Here is a 17,541-nt window from a genome sequence, read left to right on the forward strand (position 1 = left end):
GTCCTTTAAAAATGCGACTTCTATTAGGATTCATCTGCTGAATATACTCAAAGTGGTGAAGGGTATCATATAGTCGGCCCCGTCCGACTTTACTACTTTCCTTACTGGTTATTTTTGTTTTATACATTCCATAATAACCCATTGCCTTTTAATTTAGATGATGAAATCTGGACAGTTGATGAGTTTTATGGAGAAGAGCGAGGAGTCCTGCAGGTGAAAATAAATACGATTTTCAAATGGAAAAATTTAAAGTATTATTTTTAAAATAGGAAAGCGGCAATTGAACTTAATCGAAAAAGTCAAATGGTATCGGAAGCTGTAGAAGAAGTTTTGAATTTGGTCGATAAAGCTTCTGAGAAGTTTAAAGAGATGGCGGGAGATGATGTGGTAACCCTATTTGATGGTAAGTACATACGCCTTAAAGCAAGCTCCGAAAATACTTTAAAAAATATTGAAACATTCCAGCGAGTGCAAAAGATCAGAGCTCTTTCGTAAAGGTGGTGAAAATGAGGGAGCAGCTGGGGGAAATGCTAGTTCCTGAGGTTCTGGTGGTGGAGCTGGTGGAGGAGGAACTCCAAAATATATGTTACAGATCCTAAACTAAGTTATTTTATTTTCAGGACATGGTTTGCAATGCTGTTGTTGAAATGCGACGCTACTATAGTCGCAAAGTCATTGATGTTCTAATCAAGGTGATTCGAGCTGCACTGGATACCATAAGGAGGCGTTTTGTGTCCGACGATGATGATCCAGTGCCTAAGAAGCCGATATTTCCTCTACGCCCAATTACAAATACCTAATGTGGTTATTAAACCAAATTTAGAGGAGCTGCAGGAGATTTTAATAACGGCTGGTAAAACTATTACCGGCATAGCCAAGGGTGTGGCACAGTGGACAAGTGGCAAGGAGCAACCGGTAAGATTTTTTAAGAATTTTAAAATTGTAATTAATCTGAAATTGTCTTTGCAGCAAGTCTCACTGACACCACAACCCCGTGTTGGACGTAATCACAATACAAAACGTCGTAAGCTGTATACTTTGGACTCGGTGCAAAAGCCCCAAATGCCTCATATGCTGAAATCCTTCTATTCGGCCATTATGGATAACAAGGAAGTGGCTAAGGCTTTTAATTTACTTTCAAATTGCACGAAGGGTATTAAACCGGAAATTCAAACCTATATCAAACGTTGGAAACCTTATCATTTTCTATGGAAAAATGATCGCACCACACGACAACTAATGGAATTTGGTTTACAAGAATTCGAAACGACTTTACGTTGTTTAGCCGATTTAGATGCGAATTTGTTGATTGAACCCGATATGGAAGTATTCGGAAATTGTTTGGCCGTCTATAATGAACGTTTGAAATATGGCCTAGCCATAGAGATAAAATGTGAGTATAAAATAAAAGTAGAAAGTAATTTCTGTGAAGTATGAAATATGCGTTAAAATGAAGAAGAACGTAAAAATTTGCGGAGTCGGGTTTGTCCAAAATAATGTCGACTCAATGTACACCAAGAAAGGAGAATCGATAATGTTAGACTTCAATATAGACACGAATTTATATAATTTCTAATGCTGTTTTCCATCGATACATTAAGTTAGGATCACTGTTTAAATTCATTATAGATTTACATTATCAAATGCTCCTCCGTTGGCAAAAAAGTAAACAAGTGATCTCTGCTGATATTATGCAAACGCAAAGATCTTTTTTATAAAAACAAGTGAAACCAGTAAAGAAAGTAGTAAAGTCGGACGGGACCGACTATATGATACCCTTCACCACTATGGGTATATTAAACAGGACTATCGGGCGGAATATATATGGAAGCTCTATCCAAATATTAAGCGATTTCAAACACAATTTGTCACAGGTTAGGTTATACTAATTTCAGAACGTTTTTTCCTATCAGCCTATTGATTCCTTTGTGTGGCAATTACTTAAAATCAATCTATAATAAAAGGGAGCTATATCTAAATCTGGACCGATTTTCACGAAACAAGGCAGACATCACTCTAGGCTCAATTCAGTACGTTATGCCAAATTTCGTGCAAATCGAAGGATATATTGGGACTTTGGGTACCATTGACCTAAATCGGACGAAACTATATATGGCAGACATCATTCTAGGCTCAATTCAGTACGTTATGCCAAATTTCGTGCAAATCGAATGTTATACTTATAGATATTGTGTAAAATCTTCGAATTACAAAATTTTTAAACATAGTTTACATGATATCTTGAGTCACTATTAATAAGACTGTATATCCGAAAAACTATATATGGGATGTTCAAAATCCCCTTACTATGTTATCTTAAAATACAGGTGCTAAGTTAACATATAAATTTATTATACACTTCACATTATGGTGAGGATATAAAAATGAGTTTGCATCCATTGCCACAAGTAACGGGAAAAATCCAATAGCGATGTTATCGCTTATATAGATTATAAGACCTGCCAGTGATCTGATATCAACTATGCCTCAAAACCTAAATGATCCTTTAGGCTACAAAGTACGAACTAACATTTCGTGCAAATATAAAAAGAAATCGAGAATAGGTTAAAATTACAAAATATGTACCCTTCTTTTACGTATACGTCTTGTGCATATGTTTGTAAAAATAGGAAATCGGTTAGAATATATATTTCAATAGGGTTCGTCCTAAGGCCGAATAAGTGACTTGTGCCAACCCATTGAAATTACCAAATCGGATCATATAATGCGACCGTCCCTATGTACTTTGTTTACGAAATTTAACATCTACAGAGGTATGGGACGGACATGTATAAATCGACTCAGAAGGTAAATTCTATGTTCAGATAGATTCTCGCCGCATTTATGATCCGATCTGGATGAAATTTGGTCACTTAATTGGCCCAAGGACGAACCCTATTGAAATTGGAGAAAATCAGTCCATGTTTAGGCATAGCTCCCATATACATTTTGTACATTGGGTTCTTATTGTGTACCAAATTACCCCACTAAAAATTATAAATATAGCTCCAGTTTTTCTGGTAGTCCCCATATAACGGTACTCCCAAATTTTTGGTATTTTGGGGGTTCTGATCGTCTTTTTCGACCGAATTGGCTGTATTTTAGTACGTCGAGTTCTTATTAGGTAGCAAATCTCTCCACTATAAATAATAAATATATGTCAATTTTTTCGGGTACCTCCTAATTTTCAATATTTTGGGGTTCTTGAACGCGTTTTTCAACCAAATTATTTGTAATTTGGTTTTTTATACCCTTCACCACACTGTGGTACAGGGTATTATGTCGTTGTGCATATGTTTGTAACAGGCAAAAATAATCGAGATAGACCCATGGTTCCTTTTGTGAATATGCATAGAATCACTTTCTGAGTCGATTTATACATGTCCGTCTGTCCGTCCCTCCATGTATTTTGGTTAACAAAGCACAGGTCACTTAATTGGTCCAAGGACGAACCCTATTGGAGAAAATCGGTTCAGATTTAGATATAGCTCCCATATATATTTTCGTCCCATTTTAACTTATTGATGCATCAAACTCCCATATTGGTCCGATTGGGACAAAATTTTGCACAGAGTGTTGAATTGATAGTTATATGCCAAGGTTTGTTGAAATCGGTTCAGATTTAGTACAAATGAAACCAGTAAGGAATGTAGTAAAGTCGGACTGGGCCGACTATATGATACCCTTCACCACTTTGGGTATTGTACATATGTATCCTAACAATTGCATGTCTATGTTCCCTCTTTCTCCAACCTATCCTAACTTTCAACCTATCCTAAATTTCAGTTGTTAAAAATATAATCTATGTGGGAGCTATATTTAAATCTGAACCGATTTTCACGAAAATTATCACACATCTTTCTAGACTTAATTCAGTACGCTATGCCAAATTTTGTGCAAATCGAAGGATTTATATAGGGACCTTGGTGCACCATTTACATAAAATCGGAAGAAACTACATATGGGAGATATGTCGAAATCTAAAACGATTTTCACGCAACTCACCACTCATCATTCTAGTCTCAATTCAGTACGCTATGCAAAATTTCGTGTAAATCGAAGGATATAAAGAGAGTTTCGTGCACTATTTACCTAAAATCGGACGAAAATATATATGAGAGCTATATCTAAATCTGAACCGATTTTCACGAAATTTAACACACATCGTTCTAGACTTAATTCAGTACGCTATGCGAAATTTCGTGCAAGTCGAAGAATACAAAGGGACTTTGGTACACCATTTACCTTAAATCGTACGAAAATATATATGTGAGCTATATCCAAATCTGAACCGATTTTCAGGAAACTTGACACACATCATTCTAGACCTAATTCATTACACCGTACCAAATTATAGGGACGGTTTACATTAAATCGCACGAAAATATATATGGGAGCTATATCTAAATCTGAACCGATTTTTCCCAATTTCAATAGGGTTCGTCCTTGGGCCAAGTAAGTGACCTATGCCAAATTGCATCCAATTCGGATTATAAATGCGGCATGTACTTTGTTTACAATTCAACATCGACACACAGATGGACGGACATGCATAAATCGACTCAGAAAGTAATTCTATGCATATTCTCAAAAGGAACCATATGTCTATCTCGTTTCCTATTGCCTGTTACAAACATATGCACAAGACATATACCCTGTACCACAGAGTTGTGAAGGGTATACAAATTCTGAATTAAGGGAGCCCCTCCATTCTCGATTTCAAATTTTTATGATTTTCAACCGGCTAGCCAAATGATGTGCGTTACATTGAAGATTTGTAACTTTGTATATAAGTACTTAAAGACTTAAAGGATAAGCAAATGAATTAATATAATTTTGTTGTTCTTTTTTGACGGCAGGCATGATATCAGATCACTGGCAGGTCCTATATAATCTATATAAGTACAGAATAACGTGTTAAAAGTTGGAACCAATTTGATTGTTGGTTTGAGAGTTATTGTGCCCACCTTTAAAAAAAAGCTTTCGCCGTTACTTGATGCTTAATGGGGGCCCCTGCAAAAAATTTCGAAAGATGCAAACTCATTTTTATATCCTCCACCATAATGTGAAGTGTATAATAAATTTATCATTCCGTTTGCAACACCTTGAAATATTCACCGGAGACCCCATTAAGTATATTATTCTTGATCTGAATAAAATCAATTCAGGCCTGTCACAGACATTGCTAGTAAGGGGATTTTGAACATCTTTTCCAACCGAATTGGCTGTAATTTAGTATCATTGACCAAAGTTTCAGGGTAGCCCCCATATAACGATACTCCCAACATTTTGTATTTTGGGTTTCCATTGTATAGTACATTAACGTACCAAAAATTATTAATAGTGACTCAAGATACTCTAGCCTCTAAACGAATTGAGATAGACCGCCAAAATTTAGCATAGAGTCTTTTGTATGCAGGCATGTTAAGTTCGAAGATAGGATATATCGGTCCACGTTTAGGCATAGCTCCCATATAAGGGTATCCCCAACATTCGGTATTTTGGGGTTCTTGAGCGTGTTTTGAACTGAATTCGCTGAATTTTGGTACATTATGTTCTTATTGAGTACCGAATTTGCTCACAAAAAATGATAAATATAGATCCACTTTTTCTGGTAGCCCCCATATAACGTTATCCCCAATTTTCAGTTTTGAGTGTATTTTTCGACTGAGTTGGTTGTAATTTAGTACTTTGAGTTCTTAGTGGGTAGCAAATCTCTCCACAAAAAATATAAATATAGGTCAATTTTTTTGGGTAGCCCCCATATAAGGGCACCCCAAATTTTGGGGTAATTCGGTATTTTGTAGTAGCATATGGTAACAAATCTTACTACCAAGAATTATTAATATTCTCCCCCTTTTTAGGGGTAGTTCCCTTATAACCCCCTTCTTATATTAAAATAGTTAGCTGATTAGTTCCGTGTGTAGGGGGTGTGCCCATATAGGCCTATTCTACCATAGTAGAGGGGATAGTTGTTACTCGAAATGGTCAGTTTTACCCTACAAATTCTCTCTACTATGCGTTATTAGTATCAGTCCACGCTTTGGGGTTTTCATATTTTATGAAAAATCCCCATTACAAATTGCTGAAATTTGTATTTGGTGTTCATAATGGTTTACATAATTGTATATTGTATAATAGTAAAATTATCGGAATGGGTTCACTTTTTGGTATGTTCCCTATATTTTCATTTTAAGTATCTGTCAGTATACCTATGGTGGAGGGTATCCAAATTCGGCCCGGCCGAACTTAACGCTTTTTATACCCTTCACCACACTGTGGTACAGGGTATTATGTCTTTGTGCATATGTTTGTAACAGGCAAAAGGAAACAAGATAGACACATGGTTCCTTTTGAGAATATGCATAGAATCACCTTCTGAGTCGATTTATACATGTCCGTCCGCCCGTCTGTAGATGTTAAATTGTAAACAAAGTACAGGTCGCATTTATGATCCGATTTGGATGAAATTTGGCACAAGTCACTTATTCGGCCCAAGGACGAACCCTATTGAAATATATATTTAACCGATTTCATGTAAACGGTCCCTATATATCTTTCGATTTGCACGAAATTTAGTACAGCCTAATCATTTAGGTTTAGAATGATGTCTGCCAAGTTTCGTGAAAATCGGTCCAGATTTAGATATAGCTCCCATATATAGTTTCGTCCGATTTCATGTAAATGGTGCACAAAAGTCCCTATATATCTTTCGATTTGCACGAAATTTGGCATAACGTACTGAATTGAGCCTAGAATGATGTCTGCCATATATAGTTTCGTCCGATTTTAGGTAAATGGTGCCCCAAAGTCCCAATATATCCTTCGATTTGCACGAAATTTGGCATAACGTACTGAATTGAGCCTAGAGTGATGTCTGCCTTGTTTCGTGAAAATCGGTCCAGATTTAGATATAGCTCCCTTTTATTATAGATTGATTTTAAGTAATTGCCACACAAAGGAATCAATAGGCTGATAGGAAAAAACGTTCTGAAATTAGTATAACCTAACCTGTGACAAATTGTGTTTGAAATCGCTTAATATTTGGATAGAGCTTCCATATATATTCCGCCCGATAGTCCTGTTTAATATACCCATAGTGGTGAAGGGTATCATATAGTCGGTCCCGTCCGACTTTACTACTTTCTTTACTGGTTTCACTTGTTTTTATAAAAAAGATCTTTGCGTTTGCATAATATCAGCAGAGATCACTTGTTTACTTTTTTGCCAACGGAGGAGCATTTGATAATGTAAATCTATAATGAATTTAAACAGTGATCCTAACTTAATGTATCGATGGAAAACAGCATTAGAAATTATATAAATTCGTGTCTATATTGAAGTCTAACATTATCGATTCTCCTTTCTTGGTGTACATTGAGTCGACATTATTTTGGACAAACCCGACTCCGCAAATTTTTACGTTCTTCTTCATTTTAACGCATATTTCATACTTCACAGAAATTACTTTCTACTTTTATTTTATACTCACATTTTATCTCTATGGCTAGGCCATATTTCAAACGTTCATTATAGACGGCCAAACAATTTCCGAATACTTCCATATCGGGTTCAATCAACAAATTCGCATCTAAATCGGCTAAACAACGTAAAGTCGTTTCGAATTCTTGTAAACCAAATTCCATTAGTTGTCGTGTGGTGCGATCATTTTTCCATAGAAAATGATAAGGTTTCCAACGTTTGATATAGGTTTGAATTTCCGGTTTAATACCCTTCGTGCAATTTGAAAGTAAATTAAAAGCCTTAGCCACTTCCTTGTTATCCATAATGGCCGAATAGAAGGATTTCAGCATATGAGGCATTTGGGGCTTTTGCACCGAGTCCAAAGTATACAGCTTACGACGTTTTGTATTGTGATTACGTCCAACACGGGGTTGTGGTGTCAGTGAGACTTGCTGCAAAGACAATTTCAGATTAATTACAATTTTAAAATTCTTAAAAAATCTTACCGGTTGCTCCTTGCCACTTGTCCACTGTGCCACACCCTTGGCTATGCCGGTAATAGTTTTACCAGCCGTTATTAAAATCTCCTGCAGCTCCTCTAAATTTGGTTTAATAACCACATTAGGTATTTGTAATTGGGCGTAGAGAGCAAATATCGGCTTCTTAGGCACTGGATCATCATCGTCGGACACAAAACGCCTCCTTATGGTATCCAGTGCAGCTCGAATCACCTTGATTAGAACATCAATGACTTTGCGACTATAGTAGCGTCGCATTTCAACAACAGCATTGCAAACCATGTCCTGAAAATAAAATAACTTAGTTTAGGATCTGTAACATATATTTTGGATTTCCTCCTCCACCAGCTCCACCACCAGAACCTCTGGAACTAGCATTTCCCCCAGCTGCTCCCTCATTTTCACCACCTTTACGAGAAGAGCTCTGATCTTTTGCACTCGCTGGAATGTTTCAATATTTTTTAAAGTATTTTCGGAGCTTGCTTTAAGGCTATTACTTACCATCAAATAGGGTTACCACATCATCTCCTGCCATCTCTTTAAACTTCTCAGAAGCTTTATCGACCAAATTCAAAACTTCTTCTACAGCTTCCGATACCATTTGACTTTTTCGATTAAGTTCAATTGCCGCTTTCCTATTTTAAAAATAATACTTTAAATTTTTCCATTTGAAAATCGTATTTATTTTCACCTGCAGGACTCCTCGCTCTTCTCCAAAAACTCATCAACTGTCCAGATTTCATCATCTAAATTAAAAGGCAATGGGGTTATTATGGAATGTATAAAACAAAAATAACCAGTAAGGAAAGTAGTAAAGTCGGACGGGGCCGACTATATGATACCCTTCACCACTTTGAGTATATTCAGCAGATGAATCCTAATAGAAGTCGCATTTTTAAAGGACCAGTAAAATGAAATTGGAACCATAAACACGTCATTCTTCAACCGATACTAAATTGTTCATTTGGTCAGATATAGAAGCTATATCTAAATCTGAACCGATTTGAGGAAACTTAACACACATCATTCTAGACCTAATTTGTTACGCTGTGCCAAATTTCGTGCAAATCGAAAGATATATAGGGACTTTGGTGCACCATTTACATTAAATCTGACGAAAGTATATGTGGGAGCTATATATAAATCTGAACCGATTTTCAGGCAACTTTACACACATCATTCTAGACCTAATTTGCTACGCTGTGCCAAATTTCGTGCTTAAATCGACTCAAAACGTGATTCTATGCATATTCTCAAAAGGAGCCATGGGTCTATCTCGATTATTTTTGCATGTTACAAACATATGCACAAAAACATAATACCCTGTACCAGAAAAAAGAATTTGGTTCAAGAACCTCAAAACCTGGGGGCTACCAGAAAAAATTGACCAATATTTATAATTTATAGTGGAGAGATGTGCTACCTAATAAGAAGTCGACGTACTAAATTACAGTCATTTTGGTCGAAAAATCCGATCAGAACCCCCAAAATACCAAAAATTTTGGGGTACCGTTATATGGGTACTACCAGAAAAACTGGACCTATATTTATAATTTTTAGTGGAGTAATTTGGTACCCAATAAGAACCCAATGTACAAAATTTCAGCGAATTCAGTTATAAAACGAGCCCAAAACCCCCAAAATACCGAAAATTGGGGGTAATCTTATATGGGGGCTATCCGAAAAAATGGACCTTTATTTATAATTTTTGGTAGGGAGATTTGCTACCCAATAAGAACTCAATGTACAAAATTTCAGCGAATTCAGTTAAAAACGCGCTCAAGAACCTCAAAATACCGAAAATTTGGGGGTACCCATATATGGGGGCTATGCGAAAAAATGGACCGTTATTTATAATTTTTGGTAGGGAGATTTGCTACCCAATAAGAACACAAAGTACCAAATTTCAGCGAATTCGGTCGGAAAATGCGACCAAAACACCCAAAATACCGAAAATTGGGGGTAATCTTATATGGGGGCTATCCGAAAAAATGGACCTTTATTTATAATTTTTGTAGAGAGATTTACTACCCAATAAGAACTCAAAGTACCAAATTTCAGCGAATTCAGTTAAAAAACGCGCTCAAGAACCTCAATCAAATTTTGGGGTACCCTTATATGGGAGCTATGCCTAAACGTGGACCGATTTTCTCCAATTTCAATAGGGTTCGTCCTTGGGCCAATTAAGTGACCTGTGCCAAATTTCATCCAAATCGGATCATAAATGCGACCTGTACTTTGTTAACAAAAATACATGGACGGACAGACGGACGGACGGACGGACGGACAGACGGACAGACGGACATGCATAAATCGACTCAGAAAGTGATTCTATGCATATTCTCAAAAGGAACCATGGGTCTATCTCGATTATTTTTGCCTGTTACAAACATATGCACAAAGACATAATACCCTGTACCACAGTGTGGTGAAGGGTATAAAAATGAAAAAATTCTCTGTTGCAAACAAAAATTTATTGTGAAAAGAATTTCAAGGAATATCAGGACTATAGTTGTGGATTTTCAAAAAAAATATATTTTTTTCAAGGACTATCAAAACGATGATTGTGGATTTTCCATGCAGACCAATATGATAGTAAAAATGTTGTCTTTTTCTTAGGATAACGTTTAGTTTAAATTTAAAATATTTATTTCTGGGAATTATTGATTACATGATAATAATTCCCCTAAATGTAATGCTATGGTGCAAAATGTGGATATTTTTTATGGATTTTATTGGAAAATGATTTTTTTCGTGGTTCTGTAATAATCACTTAAGTAGTCCTTGATGCTTGTTGATGTCTGCCCCATTTTACACCTACTTCAGTTGCGTCAATTCGAATAATAATAAAAAAACGAAAAACAAATTGATGCTTTCAAATTAAATTTTGTTGGTGGCAATTCATCATAAATTCGCTTCTTTATTCGCACCTTTCATTCGTGGGAAGTGAACGTTTGTGTAAGTATGTGGATGTGGGTATTTGAGGATGAAAAGATGACAGGGCCACAAGAAGATATTGGTACATTACCTAAGTATTTCACCGTGCTACCTTCTAATCAAATAACTTAAAGTTTGCTGCTCTCCCCTAGGAAAACTTTTACACCAGGGAGCGGTTGTTTAAAACACCAGACACCATTACAGCAATAATTCCCCAAAAATACCAAAGATAAATAATAAACGTTCTGAACTAAGTTAAATAATATTTAAGTTCTAACAAGCGCAGCGACGACAAGGAGAACTGCGAAAAATGCTTTGCAACAATGTTTCTAAATGATTCGTTCGACTTTAATGAGCGGTTGCTTGGATGATGGGTGGCAGTGTGTGTATGTGGGTGGGTGTAATATGCAAAGCCATTGCCGCCCCTAGGTCACTGTCACTCACGGTTCGTCTTTGTAGAAAATAAGGAAGACACGGAGTCTTAAAACAACTGTCGACAGGAGGTTAAGTGTTATGCTGTTGCCCGAACCTCCATACCTCTGATGTTTATCTGCCACGATATTCCTAATGTTTAAAACTATCTCTGGGGGACATTTAACAAAGCGGTAAAGTGAAAATAATAAAGTGATTAATTGACTGAATAGACAAAAAAGAAAAACCGTCGTATTCTTGAAAATTGAATTAAACTTTGAAAATGTTTTTTTGGTGGAACAGGCAACAGCTGATGTTGTTGCCTCATGTTTTCGGCTGTTCCTGTACAAAAGGTCAATTGTGTGTATCCAAGTGAAACGAATTGTATTACAAATGTTTTGGAAAGAGGAACCAAAAAGTTTTCGGTTGATGGTATATAAGTAGATATGTTCATTATAGTATTCTTATTTGTCTTGGACAACAGACACAACATGCTGGCGGAAAACTTATTTTAGAAGTTTATGGAAATAAAATTTTAAATGATTAGGCAGCAAATATTCATGGCCGTGACACAATATTTTTGAAAACAAACAAATTTGTTAAACAAAAATATATTCATATCCTCTCAACAAAAATATTCCTTAAGAATCGACATATACCAACAAATTTCATACTTCGGTGTCGAAATTATACTGAATCCTATAGGGGGCAATGTCAAAACATCGAAATTACCGGATTTTAGGTTGTAAAATGCGGCTTCATAATACAGAAAATGGAGCAGTACCACAATATGGGTAAAACGAAAACTTGAACCGATATTTCCAATACCAAACATTTTAGAAGTATTACCATTGGATATACAAAATGTATATAAATTCTATGACGATCTAAATATGCCCGTCTGTCTGTTGTAATCACTCTACTACCTAAACGAATTAAGATATATCGCAAACATTTTGTACAAAGTTGTCTTTTGTCTGCAGGCACGTCAAGTCCGAAGATGGGCTATATCGGTCCACATTTAGGCATAACTCCCTTATCAGGGTACCGCCAATTTTTAGGTATTTTGGGACACTTGATCTCTGAAATTTGGTGCATTTTAAATATAGGCCCACTTTTTCTGGTACTGCCCAATTTTCGGTATTTTGGGGGTCGCGAGCGTATTTTCCAACAGAATTCTCTGCAATTTGATACTTTGAGTTCTTATTGGGTAGCAAATCTGTCCACTAAAAATTATAATTAAAGGTCAGTTTTTTCGGGTAGACCTCATATAGAGGTATCCCCATTTTTGGTATTTTGAGGTTTTTGAGCGCGTTTTCAACCGAATTCGCTGTAAAAATAATAAATATAGGTTCACTTTTTCGGATAGCCATATCACAGTACCTCCCATTTTTTTCGGTATTTTGGAGTTATTGAGAGCGTTTTGTAACAGAATTCGCTTTAATTTGAAAATTAATGTTGTTATTGTGTTGTAAATCTATCCACTAAAAATTATAACTATAGGTCCACTTTTTCGGGTAGGCCCCATATAACTGTACCTCCATTCTTTCGGTATGTGGGTTTTCAACTGAATTCGCTGTAATTTGGTATTTTGTATTTGGCCCAAATTGGACATTCCGAAGCATGTTTAATAAAGTCCTATAGTTCATATAAAAATAATAGATTTATTTTCCCCCAACATAATTGTTAACTGATTTGTTCCGCGTTTTGGGGTTGTCCCCATATAGCCGTATTCCACCATAGAAGGGATATTCTGTTCTCAAAATTATCAGTTTTTATCATACAAAGTTTGAAATTCTTATACAATTTAGCCACCTGTTGAAATCATTCTACTTACGGAGGACATCGAGATAAAAAATTAGAACGTCATGTTCGAAAATGAACAATATCGGCCCGCGTTTTGACCTTTAATAATACTTACCGATTTTCGGTATTGTTAATATTTAGGGTGAAGGAAGGTGTTTTGATCCAAAAATTAAATTGAACTATATAGGTCCTCAATTGGCCACAGCACCTCATACAATGATAACTCCCAAGGTTTGGTAATTCCAACACGATGTAATCAATATTTGTCTCGCTTTAGATATAGCCTCCAGGGACTTACGCATACAAAAAATGTTTTTCTGCAATGAAAATGTTAATACTGAACCAGCCTGAAGTTTTCTGATTTAGATGTTGCTCTTAAAAAAATTTTCGTCCGATTTCATGGACTGCACGCTTTGCTGCAATATACCTAATCGAAAACTCTTTAAATGAACTTTTCCCCCGATTAAGTGTCCCAAAAATGTCTATGTTTGAACATATAATGGAGGCACGTGTCGTAATATTAGATCGAAGTGACTATAATTAGACATTATAGATTATCAATAAAGCTCTTGCAAGCATTAATATTTGTATATCTTCTTTTAAATACTTTGAAGGTTCCGACTACATTTTTCAATCAAATATGCGGTTATGATTTCAAATTATACATAGAATGAAAACCTGAATGTTTTTGCTTTTTTACGGTATGTACTGTAATTGTCTACGACTTCCATAAAATGTTTTAATATTTAAAAGTTAAAATACTTCTACTAGAGTTTAAAAATAACAACAATCCGCAATTGATTGGCTAGTTATTAAAGTGTATCTTTAATATTTCCAACATCAATAAGACATGCATATGGTTTTATTTTACGTTACCTTCATTGGGTCGTGGGGGCCATATTATATTGCCACTTGTGATAAAAGAAACACCACCACCAACAACATAAAACAAACGTCGACACCTATCATGCTGAGGCGCAATGCAAATATTTTTCATTAATATTTTAATATTTACACTTTCATGTTTTTGCCACGTTTGTTGTATCCAACGAAAAGGTAACTGAAATAACATTTCTTGGAGATCCTTAAGAATTCCATGTGTACAGATATGTGTGCCACGCTGAGGTGCGTGTGTACAGACATATGGATCATCTTGTATTTGTTTTATATGAAATCTACGTGCCACTTGGATTCGATACCGAAATTAATCACGTACCATGGTGGGTATTAAGTGGAATTCAATTGATGACACACGCACATGTATACTACACATATACACACATGTATACTACACATATACCTACATGTGTATGTGTGTGTAGTAGAACAGCACCTATTGTTTCTTGTTTCTTTGACTAAAATCTTCGTTGAGGTAGGTTTGTGTTGAAAGCTAAATATGCTAACAGCTTTCCAATTTTTATTTGCAAAAGACAAATATATTTCCCTTACTGAGGTATGTAATTTTCCCAAGAGTATTTTTATAGATTTCTATAATATAGGACATTTTTATTAAACGTGACAAATACTGGCACGTTTCTTAAGCACATACACACAATTGTTTGGAGTAGGATATTTTGGAAATAGTTTAATGAGTGGCGCTGCAATATGTTTCCTTTTCAAATGGTAAATATTCCTGGATACATTTAGCATTTGTCAAAATGACGGTCATTCATCTCGGTTAGGATATATTTACTTCAATTGTGGCCACAAATTCCGTGTATAGCCATAGTACTATGACATTTGACAATAAGATAGATAATAATCAACAGTCTTAAATCTCCATTACCTTAGCGAAAATTCTAGAAAATATTTTTTACCTTTTCTTTTTTAGAATCCTGGTTATGCTGGACGCAAAGAGTTACCTGAAAATTTGAAAATACAATTTCGTACTGTCGCCATGATGGTACCGGATCGTCAAATTATTATTCGTGTGAAATTAGCTTCCTGCGGATTTTTGGAGAATATTACATTGGCCCGAAAATTTTATACGCTCTACAAATTGTGTGAAGAACAGTTAACGAAACAGGTGCATTATGATTTTGGATTAAGGAATATTCTATCAGTGCTGAGGACATTGGGTGCGGCAAAGCGAAGGAACTCAAAGGATAGCGAGAGTACGATTGTGATGCGAGTCCTACGCGATATGAATCTCTCAAAGTTAATAGATGATGATGAACCGTTGTTTATATCGCTGGTATCGGATTTGTTTCCCAATCAGGTGAGAACTACGATTTGACAATTTGCTTCTTGGAATTAATTTTTTTTTAATTGTTTTTAGACCCTCGAGAAAACCAATTACCCCGAACTGGAGGCTGCCATTGCCCAACAAACGGAAGAAGCAAATTTGGTTTACCATCCTCCGTGGGTTCTTAAGCTAATACAACTCTACGAAACCCAAAATGTCCGTCATGGCATTATGACCCTGGGTCCTAGTGGTGCTGGTAAGACCACCTGCATACACACCCTAATGAAGGCGCTTACCCAAATGGGTGATGTCCATCGTGAGATGCGTATGAATCCGAAGGCCATAACAGCGGCCCAGATGTTTGGTCGTTTAGATGTGGCCACAAATGATTGGACTGATGGTATTTTCTCTGCACTGTGGCGTAAAACTTTAAAATTGAAAAGTGGTGAATATGTATGGCTGGTGTTGGATGGACCTGTCGATAGTATTTGGATTGAGAATTTAAATTCGGTATTGGATGATAATAAGACTCTGACATTGGCCAATGGTGACCGTTTGACCATGGCACCGACAGTTAAAATTATTTTCGAACCCCATAATATAGATAATGCCTCGCCGGCGACTGTGTCGCGGAACGGTATGGTTTATATGAGTTCGTCGGGTTTGGATTCAAGGCCAAGTGGGTGAATTAAATACTTACATTTATTTCAAAATCATTTTAATATTTAATTTCCAGTCGTCCAAGCTTGGTTGAAGAACAGAGCTCCCGGTGAAAAGACTGTCTTTTGGGATTTGTTCGAACGTACATTTGTCCAATTGATTAATTGGGGTACCCAAAATCTAAAATTGCTTATGCCGGTATTACAATGCAATGTTGTGCGGCAAATGCTCTTGATATTGGAAGGCCTGGTCCCAGTCAAGAAGGAGGACGAACAAGCTGTCAGCCTGTGTAGCAAAGATAGTCAGGATGGTAAGTATCAGCAACCAGATCGAAGATTTTTACTTAGTTCTCTCAAGGTCATCAACGGAGTGAATGGTGTTTTGAAGCCGCTATACTCGTCAGTATCGAAGTTTTTTAGATTTAATTTAATTTTGAAACCTCGCTTTCAGCCAAGACCAAACTCAAAGAAGTAAAAGAAATACGCCGTAAATCAATGCAAGAAGATGATGAGGGTAAAGTACAAAGCATTCCTATTTTTTGTTGTTGTTCTATTTCAGATTTATTACAACTCTATCCTAACACCCTTCTCTATATGTATGTGTCTCGTGGTTGCTGTAATTTAGCTTAATATGTGTAAAACTTCTTTTAACATTGTGATTGTAGCACTAATCTGAAGTCTTGTTGTAAAATGTTTCACTTGCATTATCTAGGAAAGACTTTTCGGATCTGAGGAATAAAATATATAAGTTTTCATTCACCAGAATCCGGGATGCGAAAATTACAGCCACATGGGTTGGAAAAGGTGCCTTGGTCAATTAAGGCATTTCAAATAGGGCGGGACCTTCATATGGGTGGTACGTCAATATCGAAAATTATCTGAATGAATTGTTTTACTCTTCAAGAATCTGAATTGCCGAACTAAAGCTAATTCGATGGGAAAATGTAACCAAAATCTTTCAAATACCCGAATACAGGTGGGCGGGGTGTATATACCAAAAAGTGGATCGATGTATCCCATTTTCAATGACAAACATCATACGACCAATAGAAAGTTGGTTAGTATGGTGACGTAGATGAAGGTGTGGACCAATGGGTCTCATCTTCGCACTTGATCTAGCCTTGGTAATGATAAAAGGTTGTTTAAAGTTTGGTTCAAATCGGACATTCCATCCGCTGATATTGGATTAAATATTGACCCATTGTGGGGGAGGTACCAGAAGAAGTGAACCAATAGGTCCAATATTCAGATTTGATCTAGGCAAATTTCAGCAAAATGATGGCAATTTTGTGGGAGAGGTGCCAGAAGGAGTGTATCGATATTGTCATATTTGAACTTATACTAAGTGTGGAAGAAATAATACGATTTTCAAAGTTTGCACAAAATCTATTACTACCTTCGAGAGTTATCTTCCGGACTGACCGACATACGGACGGACATTTGTAAACCGACTCCAAATTGTCTGAAACGGATTTGGTACCAAGAAACATGGGGTCTAAACCCAACATTTCAAATTTTTGCCCTATGAAAGTGTTTTTACCCTCATTTGCCATAAGGCTGA

General features: G+C 36.2%; 1 protein-coding gene across 1 annotated transcript in view; it reads left to right on the top strand.

Moving 5' to 3' along the window:
• Positions 1-269: 269 nt before the first annotated feature.
• LOC133333609 (dynein axonemal heavy chain 5-like) overlaps positions 270-17,541 on the top strand; it is a gene marked incomplete at both ends in the record, with an annotated part of 66,850 nt that continues 49,578 nt past the window's right edge. Inside the window, 8 exon segments of the mRNA XM_061541920.1 lie at positions 270-407; positions 466-582; positions 584-778; positions 780-915; positions 970-1,431; positions 14,968-15,354; positions 15,415-16,000; positions 16,058-16,291. Of these exon segments, the coding sequence (XP_061397904.1) occupies positions 270-407; positions 466-582; positions 584-778; positions 780-915; positions 970-1,431; positions 14,968-15,354; positions 15,415-16,000; positions 16,058-16,291 (2,255 nt within the window).

The sequence above is a fragment of the Musca vetustissima genome, unplaced genomic scaffold (assembly GCF_032173495.1).
Source record: "Musca vetustissima isolate MV318-11 ecotype Yass unplaced genomic scaffold, APGP_CSIRO_Mvet_v1 utg17985, whole genome shotgun sequence".
Taxonomy (NCBI): domain Eukaryota; kingdom Metazoa; phylum Arthropoda; class Insecta; order Diptera; family Muscidae; genus Musca; species Musca vetustissima.